A 16,640-nucleotide genomic window follows, 5' to 3' on the forward strand; every position below is an offset into this window, starting at 1 on the left:
CCATACAGGTAATGCATTGTATAATACATAATCTTCATTACCAATTTAACTAATCAGCTTACAAAAAACAAAGGAGAAATAAATAGTCGTACGTGGTAAACAGTTTGAGCTTGTTCTCAATGCTTCTGTGTCTCATACACATCCTGGTCAAAGCTGATCCGATCTCTTTCGTCGCTCCTGGAGGGAAAAAAAGAGAAAGGAAATTAATATCAATGTCCTTAATCTCACAATCTTCCATTCTGAGCTCCATCAGAATCTGCAAAATGCCAAGAGGAAAAACACGTTGCTTAAGAGTTCTGAAAGAACAGTTTCATCACATTGTTCTCTTCTGTTCTCTCCTCTCTTCTCTTCTCTTCTCTTTAATCCTTTCTTCCCCCACTCTTTCTTTAATAAATGGCTGAATGGGCTTCATTTGGTAACGTCTCAGACAGTTTGCAACATAACTCATCTTATCTTTCACAGGAATGTATGGTTCAAACGAAGCAACACAGATCTCTCATTAATGCGGATTAAAGAAAATGAAACTTCTATCATCATTCACTCACCCTCATGTTGTTCCAAACCCATATGACTTACTTTTTTCAACCGATTCATTGATAAGATCTGGCTGAAAAGAATGATTTGCTCACAAAGACAGAAGACTTATAGTGAACGAATCATATGGACTACTTGAAATAATCAGTTTCACTTTACTGTAATTGCATGGAAAAAAGCATGGACAACAGTCAAACTTTCTTCAACGGAATAAAGAAAGTCAATCCTACTGGTTTGGAAAGACATGAAGGTGAGTAAATAATGGCAGAAATATCATTCCATTGAGGTGGGTAATTACGTTACTGCACTCAGAATCTGTAAAAGAGTCTCTAAGCACATTTGACCTAGTTTATTTTAGCACAGGCCTTGTACCTGCATCAGGGCATTCTGACCCAGAAGAGGGGAGGACGGGACACATATAGACATCTTGACCGAGAAGCATTTCCTCTCTAAATACAAAACGCCTCTAATGAGAGCTCAAAAATTCATTTAAAGAATAAAAATAGAGAAAGAGAAATAGAGAAAAAGAGCTAGGGACTAAGGAAAAATAAACATTCTTTACAGTTAATTGAATAAATTATATATAATACACTACTGTTCAAAAATCAGTAAGATTTTCTTTTAAAAGAAATTAATATTTAATCAGCAAAGATGCATTAAATTAATCAAAAAGTGAGAGTAAATATATTTTTAATGTTACAAAAGACTTCTATTTCAAAGAAATTATGTTCTTTATATTCATCAAAGGATCCTGAAAAAAAATGTATCACCTTTTCCACAAAAATATTATGCAATGTAATAATGTTTCTCTGACCAGCAAATCAGCATATTAGAAGGATTTCTGAAGGATCATGTGAAACTGAAAGGACTGAAAATTCAGCTTTGCCATCACAGGAATAAATTCCATTTTAAAATATATTAAAAATAGAAAACTGTTATTTTAAAATGTAATATTTCACAATTATTACTGATTTTTATACATGGAAATAAACTATAAAACAACTCATAATGCATGGTTTTATATAAAACTCTTCAGTGCCATAATACTGAGTAATTAGTGCTGTGGCCCCAAAGTTTTAAACAGATCAATTACTTTGCTTCTGCATAATCACGCTAATGCATCACTGCACCAAACCCTCCAGCATGCAGGGAGAGCACTGCACATTTATCAAGACACCGCTCACACGAACCCCTTTCCACAGACACGGTGCCAGAAAAACCAGCTCTTCCACGGCCCCTCAAGCCTATGCACTCATTATCTTTGGTTAGTAACGACACAGTTTAGCAAGTACAAAACTAGACCGCGCCCATTATGATCAACAAAGTTGTTTACACACTGCAAACTTCATCTAGCTAAAATTAATTTATTTAGCAATACAATGTGCGAAACAATCGGTATGAATTGTATTCATTATAACACGATGATTACTTTGCCTTTCAAATTATTCATTTTCTAGGTAAGGAAAATATGGAAAAACAATCTCTCACAATCAGTAAAGGCATCTCATTTTAGGGCCACACACACTGCTGGACTTTGTTTGACTTTTTCCAACCTAAAGTCAGCTAAGGAAAAAAAAAAAAAAAAAAAAAGATGCTACATTTTTGGGCTAACACATGTACAGCTGAGAAGCACAGCCAAAAAAAGCTACATTTAATCACTAATCTGAGAGGAATTCATCTATTCACTTGATAACAGCTGAGGTACACGTCTGGGAAAGGAACTGACTAGACTGGTATACTATTAGCCTGTATGTGTGATAAATTACTCTCTAAATAATTCTGATTACAAAACCTGATAAACTAGTTAGATTATGCATTACATCGCAATGATACATCCATTAACCCACCCACCCATAAACACATAAAAAGGTCACATCTGATGAGTCGGAAACTCTAAAATTACATAATTGCTATTAACATACTCGACCCAGTGAGACACAGTGACTGAAATATTAAAATTAATTAAGTTAAGACTGTACAAACAGTCTGAAACAAAAAGTATAAAGGAACACAATTAACTCTGCCTGCATTCATACTGTCCCACTGGCTGTGAAAGTGGACTCAGATTGCTTTTGTGGACAAAAGGGTCTCAAGTCAATCCTACTTTAAAGCAAAAAAAAAAAAAAAAAAGAACTTTAAGAAAGACATTTCACTTTCTGTGTGTGTAGCAGCTCCTCATTCCAAATTTGGAGATATGCTGTAAACTTTTCAATTTTCCCACAAAAGTTTTTCCATTAAGAGTAGTAATGAACTCACCATTCAAGCAACTGCTACCCAAATTGTCACTAATTTGAAAGTGAAACTAAAATGTGAACGGCCGCACAGGCATTCATAATGGTGCGTGTTCACTTGGTGCGGACCACGTGAGCATGAAGCTCAACTTGCATAGGCAAGAACTGAAAACGCTCGCTCTGCACCAGTGGACACGCACTGCTATGGATGCCCGTGTGGTACGGCCGTGTGCATTTTACTTTGGCTTTCGAATTGGTGATTTAAAAGCGGGGTGCAAGAGAGGGAAAAACTCCAACGTCCCCGCCCCTAGTGGTACCGGTATTACCGGTGTTGTCACACGTCGATTAACCGGTGGGAAAATTCCCTCACCATCACATCCCTAAAGCACGGTAATGTAAATATATACTATATAATATATGTATTACATAACATACAATAACGCGCAAGTAAAGTGAACCTTGCATGCATAATGCAAGTTAAAAGTCCAATGCTCGAGCAATGACAACAGTCGAATTATAACCCTATAACTGAAGTGAATTCTTGATACTGTTCTGTTTTTTCCATTGAAGTTCTTCATAAATCTACATCTCTGTCACTGTACTTCCTGGTAAGCATTTCCCCGATCTATAGCTGGGGGCAGCAAATGTGTGCTCTCTAAAATCTGACTGTTCCTCCAGCGGGAGTTCGACTAGACATGTCATATCATGCACCTCACTGGTCTTTTTGTTGCTGTGAGCGTGATCTTCAGCGCAGCAACTACTGCCACAAACTGGTCTCTGTTGATGTTTTGAAGTCAACTCATTTGACTGGGGAGGTGGGACGTCACACCCCGACGCCTCAGGCTGACGCTCAATGAGTCACATTACTGTCGTGACATGTCACACGCAAGATCTCAACACATCTGCTGGGGGGTTGAGTTGAGACATTAAAACTTTTCAAATGTCTCTGATGTCAATCAACCGGTCTCGAATAAAAGCAGCTCAAAAAAACAAACTTTGTAAGAATAGTTCTCCAACTCTATAATTACAGGTGTTTCAGTATAAACCCCTTTTGAAGTCAGGCAAAAATTGTTGCCAATTCAAAAACCGTGTGAAATTTGTTCTTCCCTTTTTTAATTCCTTGTAGGAGTAACGGATCAAGCTGATTGCACCATTCTGTATATTCTTGGGATAAAACGTCACCGGCTTGCCAATTTTCCAGCCACTTTAAAAGCATCTGTTATGCTTGGTGGAAACCACAATAGGGAGCATTCAATTAATTTAACTGCTTGTTACTGTCTAAATCAGATTAATCTATCTTTTGTGGCTATGTATTAAAAACATTACCAAACAATTGCATACCACTTTTTAAAACAGTTGGGATGGAGTTGTGGCTTAGCGGTTAGCACACATGCTCTAACACATGTATTAATATCTGTAGATACGAATCTAGCTTCGAATTGTTTCCAAATCCTATATTTTACCCATAATTTGCAGTTCTCTCTCTCCTGTGCCTATAAATAAAGTGAGAAAATAGCAGGGGTTGGGGGGGAATTCTCAAGTTAATGAACTAAAAAACATTTTTAAATATTAAAAATAAATCTGGGGGCAAAATGATGGAGATAAAAAAGGTAGCAAATTTGGGCTGAGCTGGGAGCCAGTTCGTGATTTCTGTTCCAATTATATAAGCAATGTTATTCAGATATACACAAATTTTAATTTTATAATGAAGCATGGTTGATATCAAAATCATGCATTATCACACATTAAAAAGAATTAATTAAAAAAAAAGTCTAATACTTACAAATCCATTCAGTAGCTTTACAATGGAATCAGACAGTAACGTGAGGGTAATTAGATATCTACCACGGTTCTGAATGACTGATTACCAATTCATATACCATGCTGTATTACCATAGGACAATTTCAAAAGAATACCATTACACTATAATGATATTTATGTGAAACACCTGAAGGGAAAGAAAAAAAGAAAAAAAAAATCATATATTACACATATTTACACACACTGTTTGTTTTTTATCTTTATAAAAAATATAAATATTTAATACAGAAATATATATATATATTATATATAATAATTATAAAAAAAAAAAAATAATTATACATAAATTATATATAAAAATATGCATTTATTTATAAACCCCAAATAATACCTAGGGGGGAAAAAAGGTGCAAGAATCAAATTCAAATCTATTTTTTCTGAAACCATATTAAAACATTCAAGCACTTAGATCATTGTGTCTAATACAAAAAGGTTCTTCACTGTTCTTGCCAATGTGATGTATGATCCCCATTAAACCTCTTAATCACACAAAGATGGTCTTTATCACTGACGGAGAGACTGTACGTTTCCGTCAGCGCACAAATACTTTCCACTCGCTTGTGCCGTTAGAAAAGAGTCCATAACTCAACATAAAGCCAAGCCTTTGCACACAACCTCAGAAGAACAACACGCTCAGTTACGCACACCTAGCTGGCGGCCTCATCACCTTAAACGGTCAAAATCATGTTTGCTCAAGAGCAATAAACCTTTCCACGTTTTCCTCAATGGAAAAGCTTTTGCTTAGCCACAATTTAATTCCCCTGCACATAAGCTGGCTGTATGAAGAGAGCTAAGGAGGACAGAAAGAGCATTGGGCCAGCATTCACAGCGTTCCGTTTCTATCTCAGATTCTCTATTGAGTTTTCTGACCGCGGGTCAGTCACAATATATTCATTCAGATTGAGAGAGAGGCCTGAAGAATGAAACCTTAGTTAACAAGCACTCACTGCTGTCTGTGATATGATGCTTAAAAGAGGCCTTTCTGTGGACAAAGACAACCATTCACACAGACACAGCACACCTTGATCACACATCTTGATCACACTCACACATACAAAATGACGTCACGTGTACACTAAAGATGGCTAAAGTTCTGGTACTTTGGTATCAAGTCAGTATATAAATAATAAAACAAATGTGTTCAGCACATTAGTTTTTCCTGTAGTATAATAATAATAATAAAACATTTAAAACTATTAAAAAATGCAATGCTCATGGTGTAAGGTACCTTTTACAAGATAATTTAAGTCTCTGGTGTCCCCAGAATGTGTCTTGGAAGATTCAGCTCAAAATTCCTCACAGATCATTTATTAAAGCTTGTCAAATTTGCCCCTATTTGGGTGTGAGCAAAAACACACCGTTTTTGTACGTGTCCCTTTAAATGCAAATGAGTTGCTGCTCCCGGCCCCCTTTCCAGAAGAGGGCGGAGATTTAAAAGCTCATGCTTCAGTTGCTCAACAACAACAAAGCTGGAGAATCTCACGCAGCCAAAATGATGATTGTCAGTAACGGTGTTCAGCCTTACATTGTTCAAACCGGAGTCGACACTGATGGAGAGACTCAGGAAGAAGTTACAACTTTTAGAATGCAACTGGATGTTTCTTAATGGTAAGTGGATACATTTATGTAGTTGCTGTTGAGTTGATTCAACTCATCCACTAGCATGTGCCGTCATGTTAATCTTTTGTGCAAATCCAGCATTAAATTGGCCTTCGTTTGTGAAGCAGTCCTGCGTAAAATAACGCCATGGCAACAACACTCTACTACAACAACTCTTCCTCTTCTCTAAAGCAGCCCAACATGGCCTCACCCCCTTTGTTGCATGTTCTCAGGGACAGGGTTTATGTAAATTTTGGGGTTTGTGATGTCACCAACCCAGGAAGAAGCTTGTTGTAGTCCCTACAAGCCGTTTGCTGTAGTCCTTAAAAAGAGATTTCTGAAAATATTTCCCTTTCAAACTGAACTTTGAGTGTTGTAACTTTGCAGATTTTTTTATGCTCAAACAGCAACATTACACACTAACTAAAGTTAACAGGTGAAATCATAATCAAGGACCCCTTTAACTTCCATTTGTAAAAGTAAAAATAGTCCATTTGATTATCGGGTACAGAGACAGAGACAGAGTAGACTATTATAGAGAATTAAAAATAATGCAAACAATGTAATAATGTGAGTGCTGAAATAAAACTTCTTAATTCATTGCATGCCAGTTTGCAGGTCAGATCAGAGTAAACTATTCAGTGATGATGTGCTTAAAACATTTATTACACTATAGTTCAACCAAATTCATTTGAAGATCAATAGATTTCAGGGAAAAGTTTTGCAAAGCCTGTTCACTCCCACAAACTTTCCGCAGCTCAATATCTTGTTAAAACAACGTTGCATCAGAATATCACCCACCTTTAACTACTGGGAGAAGATTCAGTAATAAAACATTATATGTCTCTCCTCAGGGTTCACAGGCTATTTCATTGTACTGACATCAGCCAGCGAACACCAGAGGTCTACACTCCCAGCTGGTCTCCTTGAAAAACTGCTGAACCGTAATGACCCCACATGAGGAAGTGAAATATTAAGAGTGTCTTAATGAAGCATTTTTATTTATGCAAGCAAATCTGATTAGCATTATTGCATGAATCCGTTAAGTGCATTTTCTTATACACAATGGTGCACTTTTCTCAGTAGTGTTAAGTCCTGTTTGTATCAAATCTAATGCAAAGAAATTACACCAAAGTATAATGCCTTTTTTTGGTACTTTAAATTGCTCATAAAAGTATATTATAAAATATATAAAATATATAAGATAATATACAATATATTATATATATATAATATATTATATATATAATTGAATGTTTGGTGTCTTTTTCAGCATCAAAAAAAAAGAAAAAAAAAGAAATCATTAATAAAAAATGACAACCTGCAAAAAAAGAAGGAATTTTATAAGCATTGCCTTGTTATAAAATCATGTAAGTGCCTTCAGTGACAAAAACGTGATGTGAACAGGCTTTAAAATGTCAGGAAAGGGTAAATATATGCAGGCAAACATTGAAATATTCTCTATAGGGATCAATTAGCTAGTCTAAATCTTATTCTCTCTGGTTCAGAGGGAAGATATTAACATTCAGCAAAAGATCTTTATTGTCTTGTTTTGCAACAAAACCCTTCTTATGTATTAGTATGACGTTCTGGTAGAAATCACATTCATAGAGGCATTCCTCCCTCTTTAACACTTCAAGATTTCAACAGCACTGAGTTCAGAATCATGATGACAGATGAAGGTGCAATACAAGGAAAAGCTCTTGTCTATATAAGGCATCTTTGTCAATGACGGCTGACCCTGTAGCAGATCAGCTAGAGGCAACGTCAGCAGAATCGCCAGCCATCCTGCTTGGACTTCAGGGACCAGTGGACTGAAGAGTTGCCAATTCAGCTTCATTCAGGTCATGTGTGCCCTTCAGGGGGATAATGAATTGCAAATCTCTTCAAGGAAGCATGTACAAGCACACAAACCCTCACAGATGCACGCAAAACTCAATGTGCACCGTTATTACCCAAGAAACAGCAGTTGAACTGATCTATAGCATGTAATGTACCATTTTCACCCCCAAAAACCTAAAACAAAGCCCTAGTCAAACTATTTTCCTAGTGACATCATACCACATAATTAATTTCACTTAAGTGTCGTGGAACCTTCCGAATGGGACTACTGTTTTCTGTGCTGTGTTCAAATTCAAACCAAAAATAGTTAAAGCCTGAGACAGAGCGGTCACAGGTCATTTCAGTGGTGGTGTGTGTGTTTCCAAAGGAAACGGTCAGTGGCTTGCCTTCCCCACCAAGGTCGGGACACTCTCGTAAACCACGTCTGGGGACAAACTTCCTCCCTTAGCTGACTTTAAATGATCTGTCACGGCATACCAAGGCATCCCGAGTCCTTCCTGACCTTCAGGCGTTGTCTGTATTATCCTTCCTTAATATAAAGCACAAACTCATACATCTAAATGTGCAAAATGCAAAAATGCAATTCGTCTAAAATTTCTCAAACTTTTTCCACATGAGCACTAGGATTGTGAAACAGACTCCTCTTACCTCTGTGTGCTATCATTCAGCAAATCTGAAAATAAATAGGGTTGTCATAGGTTGGCAGGAGGGTTTTAAACACAAAACACCATATCAGCTAGCTGAGAGCTGGCAAGATCTTTCAACTGAGTGAAACAAAAAAAAGAGCCAAGCAAAGGTCATTTTTGTTTTGTGAGCAAGATTATGTTGTAGAAAAGCTGGCACAGTCAAACTCATTGAACTTCATAGGGTGCCTATTTTAGGTAGAAACTTTCTAAAAGTTCATAAAGAAATCATAAAACTAACCCATATGAATTGAGTGGTTTAGTCAATTTTCTGAAGAGACATGATCACTTTATACACTGAACAGATTTAATTTAAGCTTTTATTCACATATATTATTCACATTTTCATTTTTGGGTGAACTATCCCTTTTATATCAGCCTAAATGCCAAAATGACATACCAAAAAAAATAAAATAAAAAATAAGACAAGAATTTTTTTCTTGAGCACCAAATAAGCATAGAATGGTTTCTGAAGAATCATGTGACACTAAAGAGTAGAGTAATGATGCTGAAAATTCAGTTTTGCCATCACAGAAATAAATTACATTTTAAAATAAAGTCATACAGAAAAAAAAAAACTTTTTCCCCCCTCACATTATTCCTGTTTTACTGTATTTTTCATCAAGTAAATGCAGCTTTGCTGAGAACAAAGAATTTTTTAAAAAAGAAAAATATTATATAAAATAATCTTACCAACCTCAAACTGTTGAATGGAAGTGTAAAATTTGTTCTGTTCCTCATACAAAGCTTTATATATAGCTCATAAATCAGTGTAAATTCTATAGAATTAATTTATAGTACTTTTATGGTGCTTGAATGTCCTATTTGGATCTTCAGTCTGTGGTTACTGTATGATATCATTGTATGCAGCCGTTTTTGGGTGAACTAATCTTTTAAAGCAAAAAAGAAACACTATTTTTAAAATTTACTTTTAAAAGCTACAATCACTGGGTACAACAATTGCTGTTATTTCAAGCCACACAAGCGTGCATCTTGGCCAAAAGATCTTATATGCAGACTTGTGATTCTTGTTTAAAAAGCATGTATGGAAAGAGGATGTTCTCCACTGGATCACAGGGTTGCGTTTGTACCACTTGGTTCCTTTCTCCACGTGAGTCATGGAGGCCCCACTTTGCCACAAGCCTCAAAACAAGATAAAAGCTCTAGGCAGTTTGTGTTCCAAATGATCACTGGGTCATGTGAGTTCAAAACATCTGCCACAGAAACGCCCTACGCAGTGGTTGCATTAGACTTTCTCATTGTCTGTTATTTTGACGGACAGTCCTAACCGTCATTTTAATTTTATTGATAACGCATTTAACAGCTTTTGTTTTTGTTAACATTTTCATGTTTAATCATAAATCATATGTTTAAACTTACAGAACGAGCATAGGGGCAAGATTATGCATTAAGTTGGGTGGGATTATGTATTTATTTATTAAGAGAACAGATGAACAGAGACTGTATGTCACTTTTCACTTTTCATGTTCAACACCATGGAGCAGAGGAACGTTTCTTTTTTTTTTTTTCTGCAGTTATAGCAGAGTCCACTAAGGCCCTGTTTACAACTGGTATTAAGATGCATTTTGGTCGATCAGATCACAAGTAGACAAGGGAGACACACCCGTTTACACCTGGTATTTTCGGCACTAAGTAAAGCAGATGTAAATAAAACGTTCTTTAACACAGACGTTGTTGTGAAGCGCTATAGTGTACGGATTGAGGAGCAACATGAACAAGGTATCCCTCAAGAAATTCCTCTGCAAGCAGATGATCTGTGGGCATAGACTGCATAACATCTGGGTTTGGTTTAACACGCGTCTATAAAAACAAGAAATGTACAAAAGTGGTCCATATGACATTTGGACAAACATGACAGCCTTAGATCAACTTTCACTGTTCGCATGATCCGAGTAGATTCGTTGCCACAGATGTTACAAATAAATTTCAAACAAAAACCACTAATTAACATAATTTTTTAGTTCCTGCTTTATTGCATCTAACTTGGTAATAGCATTTTGTTAATCAAAAAAAAAAATGAAAGTCAAAGATCTCACACTTTTTTTTCCAAACATGACCATATAGTCATCCCATCCTCGTGTCTGTACTCCCTCTTTGCCGCTCTATTAAACGGTGTCCAAAATAAACTCCATTACTTCATTCTTCAAACACTAGTTTAGCTGGTGCCCACTCATGTCCGGCCCACACAAAAGCATCCAGTGTGTCCGTGTTACACAGTCCGTCACTGTTCACACCTACTCACTTCACCCACTGACTCTCTCCACAGCACAGACTCGACATTCAACGCCTGCTCATGATTCAGACGCCTTCCTTTTTATTTATACATTTATAAAGAGTCACAAAAACGTGCTACAAAAATGCTGTGGAACGGAAATGTCAGGTTTTTTATGTTCCTGATGTGTGATACCCCTTTCCATGAGCCCATGATTCAGTGTTCAAGCTTTTTTTTCTTATCTGTAAGTTTCCGTCTCCTGCTAGCCTGTGCCTAGTCTCCCGCAGATAGACTTTGACTAACAGCATAAAGTCTGGTACAACTTGCAGCTTATTCCGGTAAAGAAACCACCTGATGGACATAAAACAAACAACCACAGTTAATTCTTTTGTTTAAGGGTCGAAATCTGAAATCAGTCATAAAAAACAAATTTCAGATGCTCAAAGATAAATTGTTAACATGCCACAAAGCCAATGAAAAATTGGAATGGCAATTTTATCCAGATCTTGTCATTTTTTAGTGCAATACATTTAAAACTCATGTCATACTGTAATTCAATGATGCTGAAAATATTATATGAAACTCCAGAGGCAGTTTCACTTTAGATAAAACATTGGGTGTGCCAACTAATTATGCAACATCTACCACTGTGGTAACCAGTCATGAGTTCCTTGAGAGACTAGAGAAGAGACTAAAACATTTGTTCTTTTAAAATCCAAAAAAAAAACGGCCCCAAGGGAACACATCCACTGCATGGCACCAACCTTATGATTCACAAGGCAAGTTTTTGCAGGCCTTTTCAACAGAGAACGTACCATCACATATAATGAAATAAATCCAATGGCAAGAGAATCACTGCTAAAGGAGAAGTCCATTCATGTCAATGTGATTTATCATGGAGGGTGAATCACAGGAAAGAGCAACGTATAAAATAAAAATAACTATTCTCTGTATAATAAGATGATACTTAAAGGGATAGTCTACTCAAAAATGAAAATTCTGTCATTATTTAATGAATGGATCTTTTTAGTTCACAAAACCACTCTGAACGATTCTACACAATTCACTGAATACATTATCCAGTCAGATTGGTTAAAAACTCACTGTAGTAGAGGATTATCAGTAAATAATGACAAAATTACTACATTTTCTGTTTTTTATTATGCATTTTTGTTCAAAAGTTTGGAGTCTTAAGCCGCGGTCACACTAGACTTTAAACGTGCAAAATTTATTCGGATGCTGTAACGGTCGTGATATGACGTCACTGTCTACAACGTCTTTTTTATAAACATGAATTCAACCCATAACTTAAAGCAATACATTCAAAATGTAAAAATATAGAACCTACTCTACTTTACTGCAAAAAATATAATTCTTTTAATACAGCCAAGAGGTCATGCCGTGACAAATCGATCTTCTACTGGTCGCACGTCTTCACGTGATGCGAATTCGCAGGTCAGAGTTCACCAAACTTGAACTTTGGAACGCAGCGAAATGCGACATTTTTCGCACGAGCTTGCGTTTCCGGTCTGACTCATTGGCATGCATTTGAATGGAAGTCAATGGAACAAAAAGTGCAGTGTGACCGCCCCTTTACACTCACCAAGGCTGCGTTCATTTGATCAAATATACTGTAAAAACAGTAATATTGTGAAATATTAGTAAATAACTATTATATTATATTATATTATATTATATTATATTATATTATATTATATTATATTATATTATATTATTATATTATATACACATAAAAAAATAATAAAACGACTGTGAAAAAATATCTAGGAGCTTCAGTGCGAGTGACCCGATCTATTCTCATGAATAGATCTATAATACAATCGAATAAAAAAGTACAACTCCCAGAATGCATCTATACTGAACAACAGTTATGTTTCGTACTGAAATCTGCTGCTTTTCGTGCCTTAATTCAAAGACTTTGCTTCAGTCAGCACAGCAGTGCAAGTGCAAAGACGTGCGTGACGGGCTACACTTCAAAGATTGTTTACAAGGTGAAACTGGTAGGACGCATTTAACCAGACTGTCTCATGCTGCTGATGTTTCAGCCAAATTAACTGTAAATACTACATTTCAATTATCATAAGCAAGGTTGGAAATTATCAGGGGCTTGGGGCAAAATACCTCCATAATAAAAAAAATAAAATAAAATAAAAAAAACACAGTTATGAATGCCCGAGCGCATATTACTTTAGATTTTGAAGTAGTATGGTGGGTGGGTTCGTTATTATTCTTATGGAAAACACAGCAACAAAACAGTACAATGACAAACTCAGACAAACTTGACATATTTCACTTTGCAACCAAATCTTCATCCATCGTCTTGTCATTCAAAGAAGTGAGGGAAGAAATGGGCAAAGTAAAGTGAAATCTGACTCCTGCTGCTGATCTGTGCTGCGACTCATGTCTTCGGCTCATGGTGAATTGAGCAGATGCGTTCAGTTTTTAGCTGTATCTGTTCTCTAACTGAACTAAATTTTTATTACTATAAAAAAAAAAAAAAATCAAAACGATGGTGGGGGGTAGGGTTGTGCCGATGGACGATATCATCGCCCCGCTCCGCCCCTTTTATTCCCCTCACGTGCAACCTATTGGAAAGCCCGGATGAGTCATTAGTTGGGAAATAAAATAACCCTTTCGCACGCAAGTTTAAAATGTTCTGGCTGACCCCCCAGCGTGAGTTTTTCAAGGCGACCGTTATTTAGAACGTATCACTTTATTGTTTCCATAGTGACGCGTCATTGCTTGTCATGTCGCACACCGACATTTATTTCAGTTTTCCTTTTTTATTCAAAATATTCACTAATTTGTTAACTATAACATGAAATATCTGATATTCCGATTGTCAAATATGTGAAAGTGGATGTGTTTTGCTGTTTAAACAACTTTATAATGATTGCGTTAGTTGAGCTATACATGTTATGGGCGTCGCCATGTTTGTTTGTGCCGCAGGTTCTGTTGGATTCACAACATCTTATATGTATTCAAACATCTGAAACCTAAAATAAACATTATGTGGTTGAAAACACTGCATATTTGTGATATATGAAAAGTGCTGCGCGCATCCATCTCTGGTTTAGAGATGGACGCGCACATTTGAATTTGGCAATTGATCAGGTGATGCACTGCACTGAACGTTCTAATCACACCGGTGTGATCGTACGTGTCAAAGGGATAAATAAAGTAAAATGAATAATAATTATATAATAACGAAAAATTAAAATACACCCCCCCTCCTCCCCCGACGATATCATCGTCAATCACAATGTTTTACTGTAAACATCGTCAACTGCCAATTTAGGGGACATCGCCCAACCCTAGTGGGGGGCGGTGCCGCAGTCACTGTGGGTATGTGATATAACCTGTGTTGCAGCTGAACACCGTTAACACTGTTGATCACAGCAAGCCTAATATGCTAGTTAAGTACTACCACACGAGTAGACTCCCGTTTCTCCAAGTATTGGCATGATTGCAAATGTGATACTTGCTGATCTTACTGAAGTCCAATAAACAAGTTGATAATAAGTGACAACATTTTAGGTACAATACTGTCTGTTTTTGCTCTATTTCGTGAAAATAGACTGAAACAAAGCCACACCAGAATTGTTGCGCATCTCCAAGCAACAGTGATTCCTGAACGAATCTGCGTTTTGAACGAATGAATGACTCGCACATTAAGATTTACCGCCACCTACTGCCGTTTTTATTTTCCTATTTACATTTATTTTCATATTTACACTTTACATAGACTGTTTCTTCTTAAAATATCAAACTTTTAAAAAGTTACATTTTTACATATTTCTAACTTAAAAAAAATATATATATTTAAAAACATTCGTACAACATTATTTACCAATGAGCTGCATTAAGCAGTCTATGTACATGTGTCTGAATAATACCACTTCAGATGGAGCTTCTGTGCCACTTCTGCAGTGCAAAGATCTTTTGATTGGTAACAGTCTGATTGGGTCTTAATGTTCTAACTGAATGCGTTTAACATTTAAAAACAAATTTTCTATTTTAATTTAAGAAATTGACCAAATATGATGCATAGAAAAAATGCTCTTATAATGGTAAAAATGCCCCTGGAAATTAATGTAAAGAGGAAAATATTGCTCTGTAATGGGAAAGTTAATGTCCGTTATTGATCAGAAGGTGCTCCTAAATTTTGAATTAAAGGTGACCTATTATGCCCTATTTAACAAGATGTAAAATTAGTCTTTGATGTTCCCAGAATGTGTATGTGAAGTTTTAGCTCAAAATACCCCACAGATAATTTTTTATAGCATGATAAAGTTGCCACTTTTAGTGGTTGAGCAAAAACGAGCCATTTCAGTGCGGTCCCTTTAAATGCAAATGAGCTGCTGCGATCGGGCAAAGGGGGGGAGCTTCAAGAGCTCGTTCAGTCAGGATGCACTATAATAACAGAAACTGCAAATATATGCTGCATGGAGATCGAACAGGTATAGTTTAGTTAAATTACGGCTATAACTTATATTGTCGTCTTGTTTTTAATCTACTATATTTGCACAAGCCTGTTGTACCGTCCGAATGATGGCCAAAACTATGACGTAAACTAGGGGGTTTTATGACGTTATATAAATTATACGAAATATAATTTATAGATTTTAATATAATATAAATGTATTCCTGTGATAGTACAGCTGAATTTTCAGCATCATTACTCCAGTCTTCATTGTCACATGATCCTTCAGAAATTGTTCTAATATGCTAATATGTATCTAATATTCTTTGCACTGTACTTAAAAATATAAGGCAGCAACTTTTTTACAGTCAACTTCGCTGTACTTGGAAGTCATTTCAACTTAAATTACATTAAGCTGACTTAAAATAAGATGAATCTTGTATAACTTCTAACTTGTATAACTAATTGCTTAACTTATTTTGATGAGTTAAAGCAATGTAAAAACATGTCATAACTTATTGATCATATAATTTTTACAGTAAAGAAACTATTATTATTAACAATGTTGAAAACAGTTGTGCTGCTTAATATATTTTTTATATTCAGGATTATTTGATGAATGGAAAGTTTGATGAATGGAAAAGCATTTATTTGAAATACAAATCATCTGTAATATTATGAACGATTTTACTGTCGAATTTGATTCATGCTGAATAAAAGCATTAATTTATTATAAAAACAGTACTTTTAAACAGTAGTGCACTTTAAAGGTGTTTTTGCCTTTATTTTGAAACTCGACAGCCTCAAGCCTTATTATAAATATCTCCTATTGTGTTCCAGAGAAAAAAGCAAGCAAAACAGGTTTAGAATGACATGAAGGCGAGTAAATAATAACAGAATTTTCCTATAAAGGGTTCAGCAGAAAAAGTTGGGAAGTCCTGCTTTAGACGTTGAGGTTTAAGACACTACAAATATATATGCATCTAGTTTATGAAGAGTAAAATAGGTCAGATAGAATTGAGAGGCTGTTAAAATAGTGCTGTATGGCATACAACCATAGATAGTCTTTACGTGAAAGGGTCATTGGACTTCACAGCTGTCCACCGCATGCTCAATCACTCTCAGATGGGATTGTGAAGGGGGTAGTGAGGGTCAGCTCTCTCAGTGGGTTAATTCCCCACAAACACATACATGCCGATACAGCCTTCCTGTATCTGGAATGTTTGCAGTGAGGTCTGACGTTTGAGGGTCA

General features: G+C 36.1%; 1 protein-coding gene across 5 annotated transcripts in view; it reads right to left on the reverse strand.

Annotated features, from left to right (window-relative positions):
• Positions 1–16,640, reverse strand: part of mtss1 (MTSS I-BAR domain containing 1) — a 64,740-nt gene that overhangs the window by 21,356 nt on the left and 26,744 nt on the right. For all 5 annotated transcript variants that reach the window (XM_067373784.1, XM_067373782.1, XM_067373781.1 and 2 more), the window contains one exon: positions 93–177. In XM_067373784.1, coding sequence (XP_067229885.1) covers positions 93–177 — 85 coding nt within the window. The remainder of the gene's footprint in view (positions 1–92; positions 178–16,640) is intronic.

This window comes from Chanodichthys erythropterus, chromosome 21 (genome assembly GCF_024489055.1).
Source record: "Chanodichthys erythropterus isolate Z2021 chromosome 21, ASM2448905v1, whole genome shotgun sequence".
In the NCBI taxonomy this organism is placed as follows: Eukaryota; Metazoa; Chordata; class Actinopteri; order Cypriniformes; family Xenocyprididae; genus Chanodichthys; species Chanodichthys erythropterus.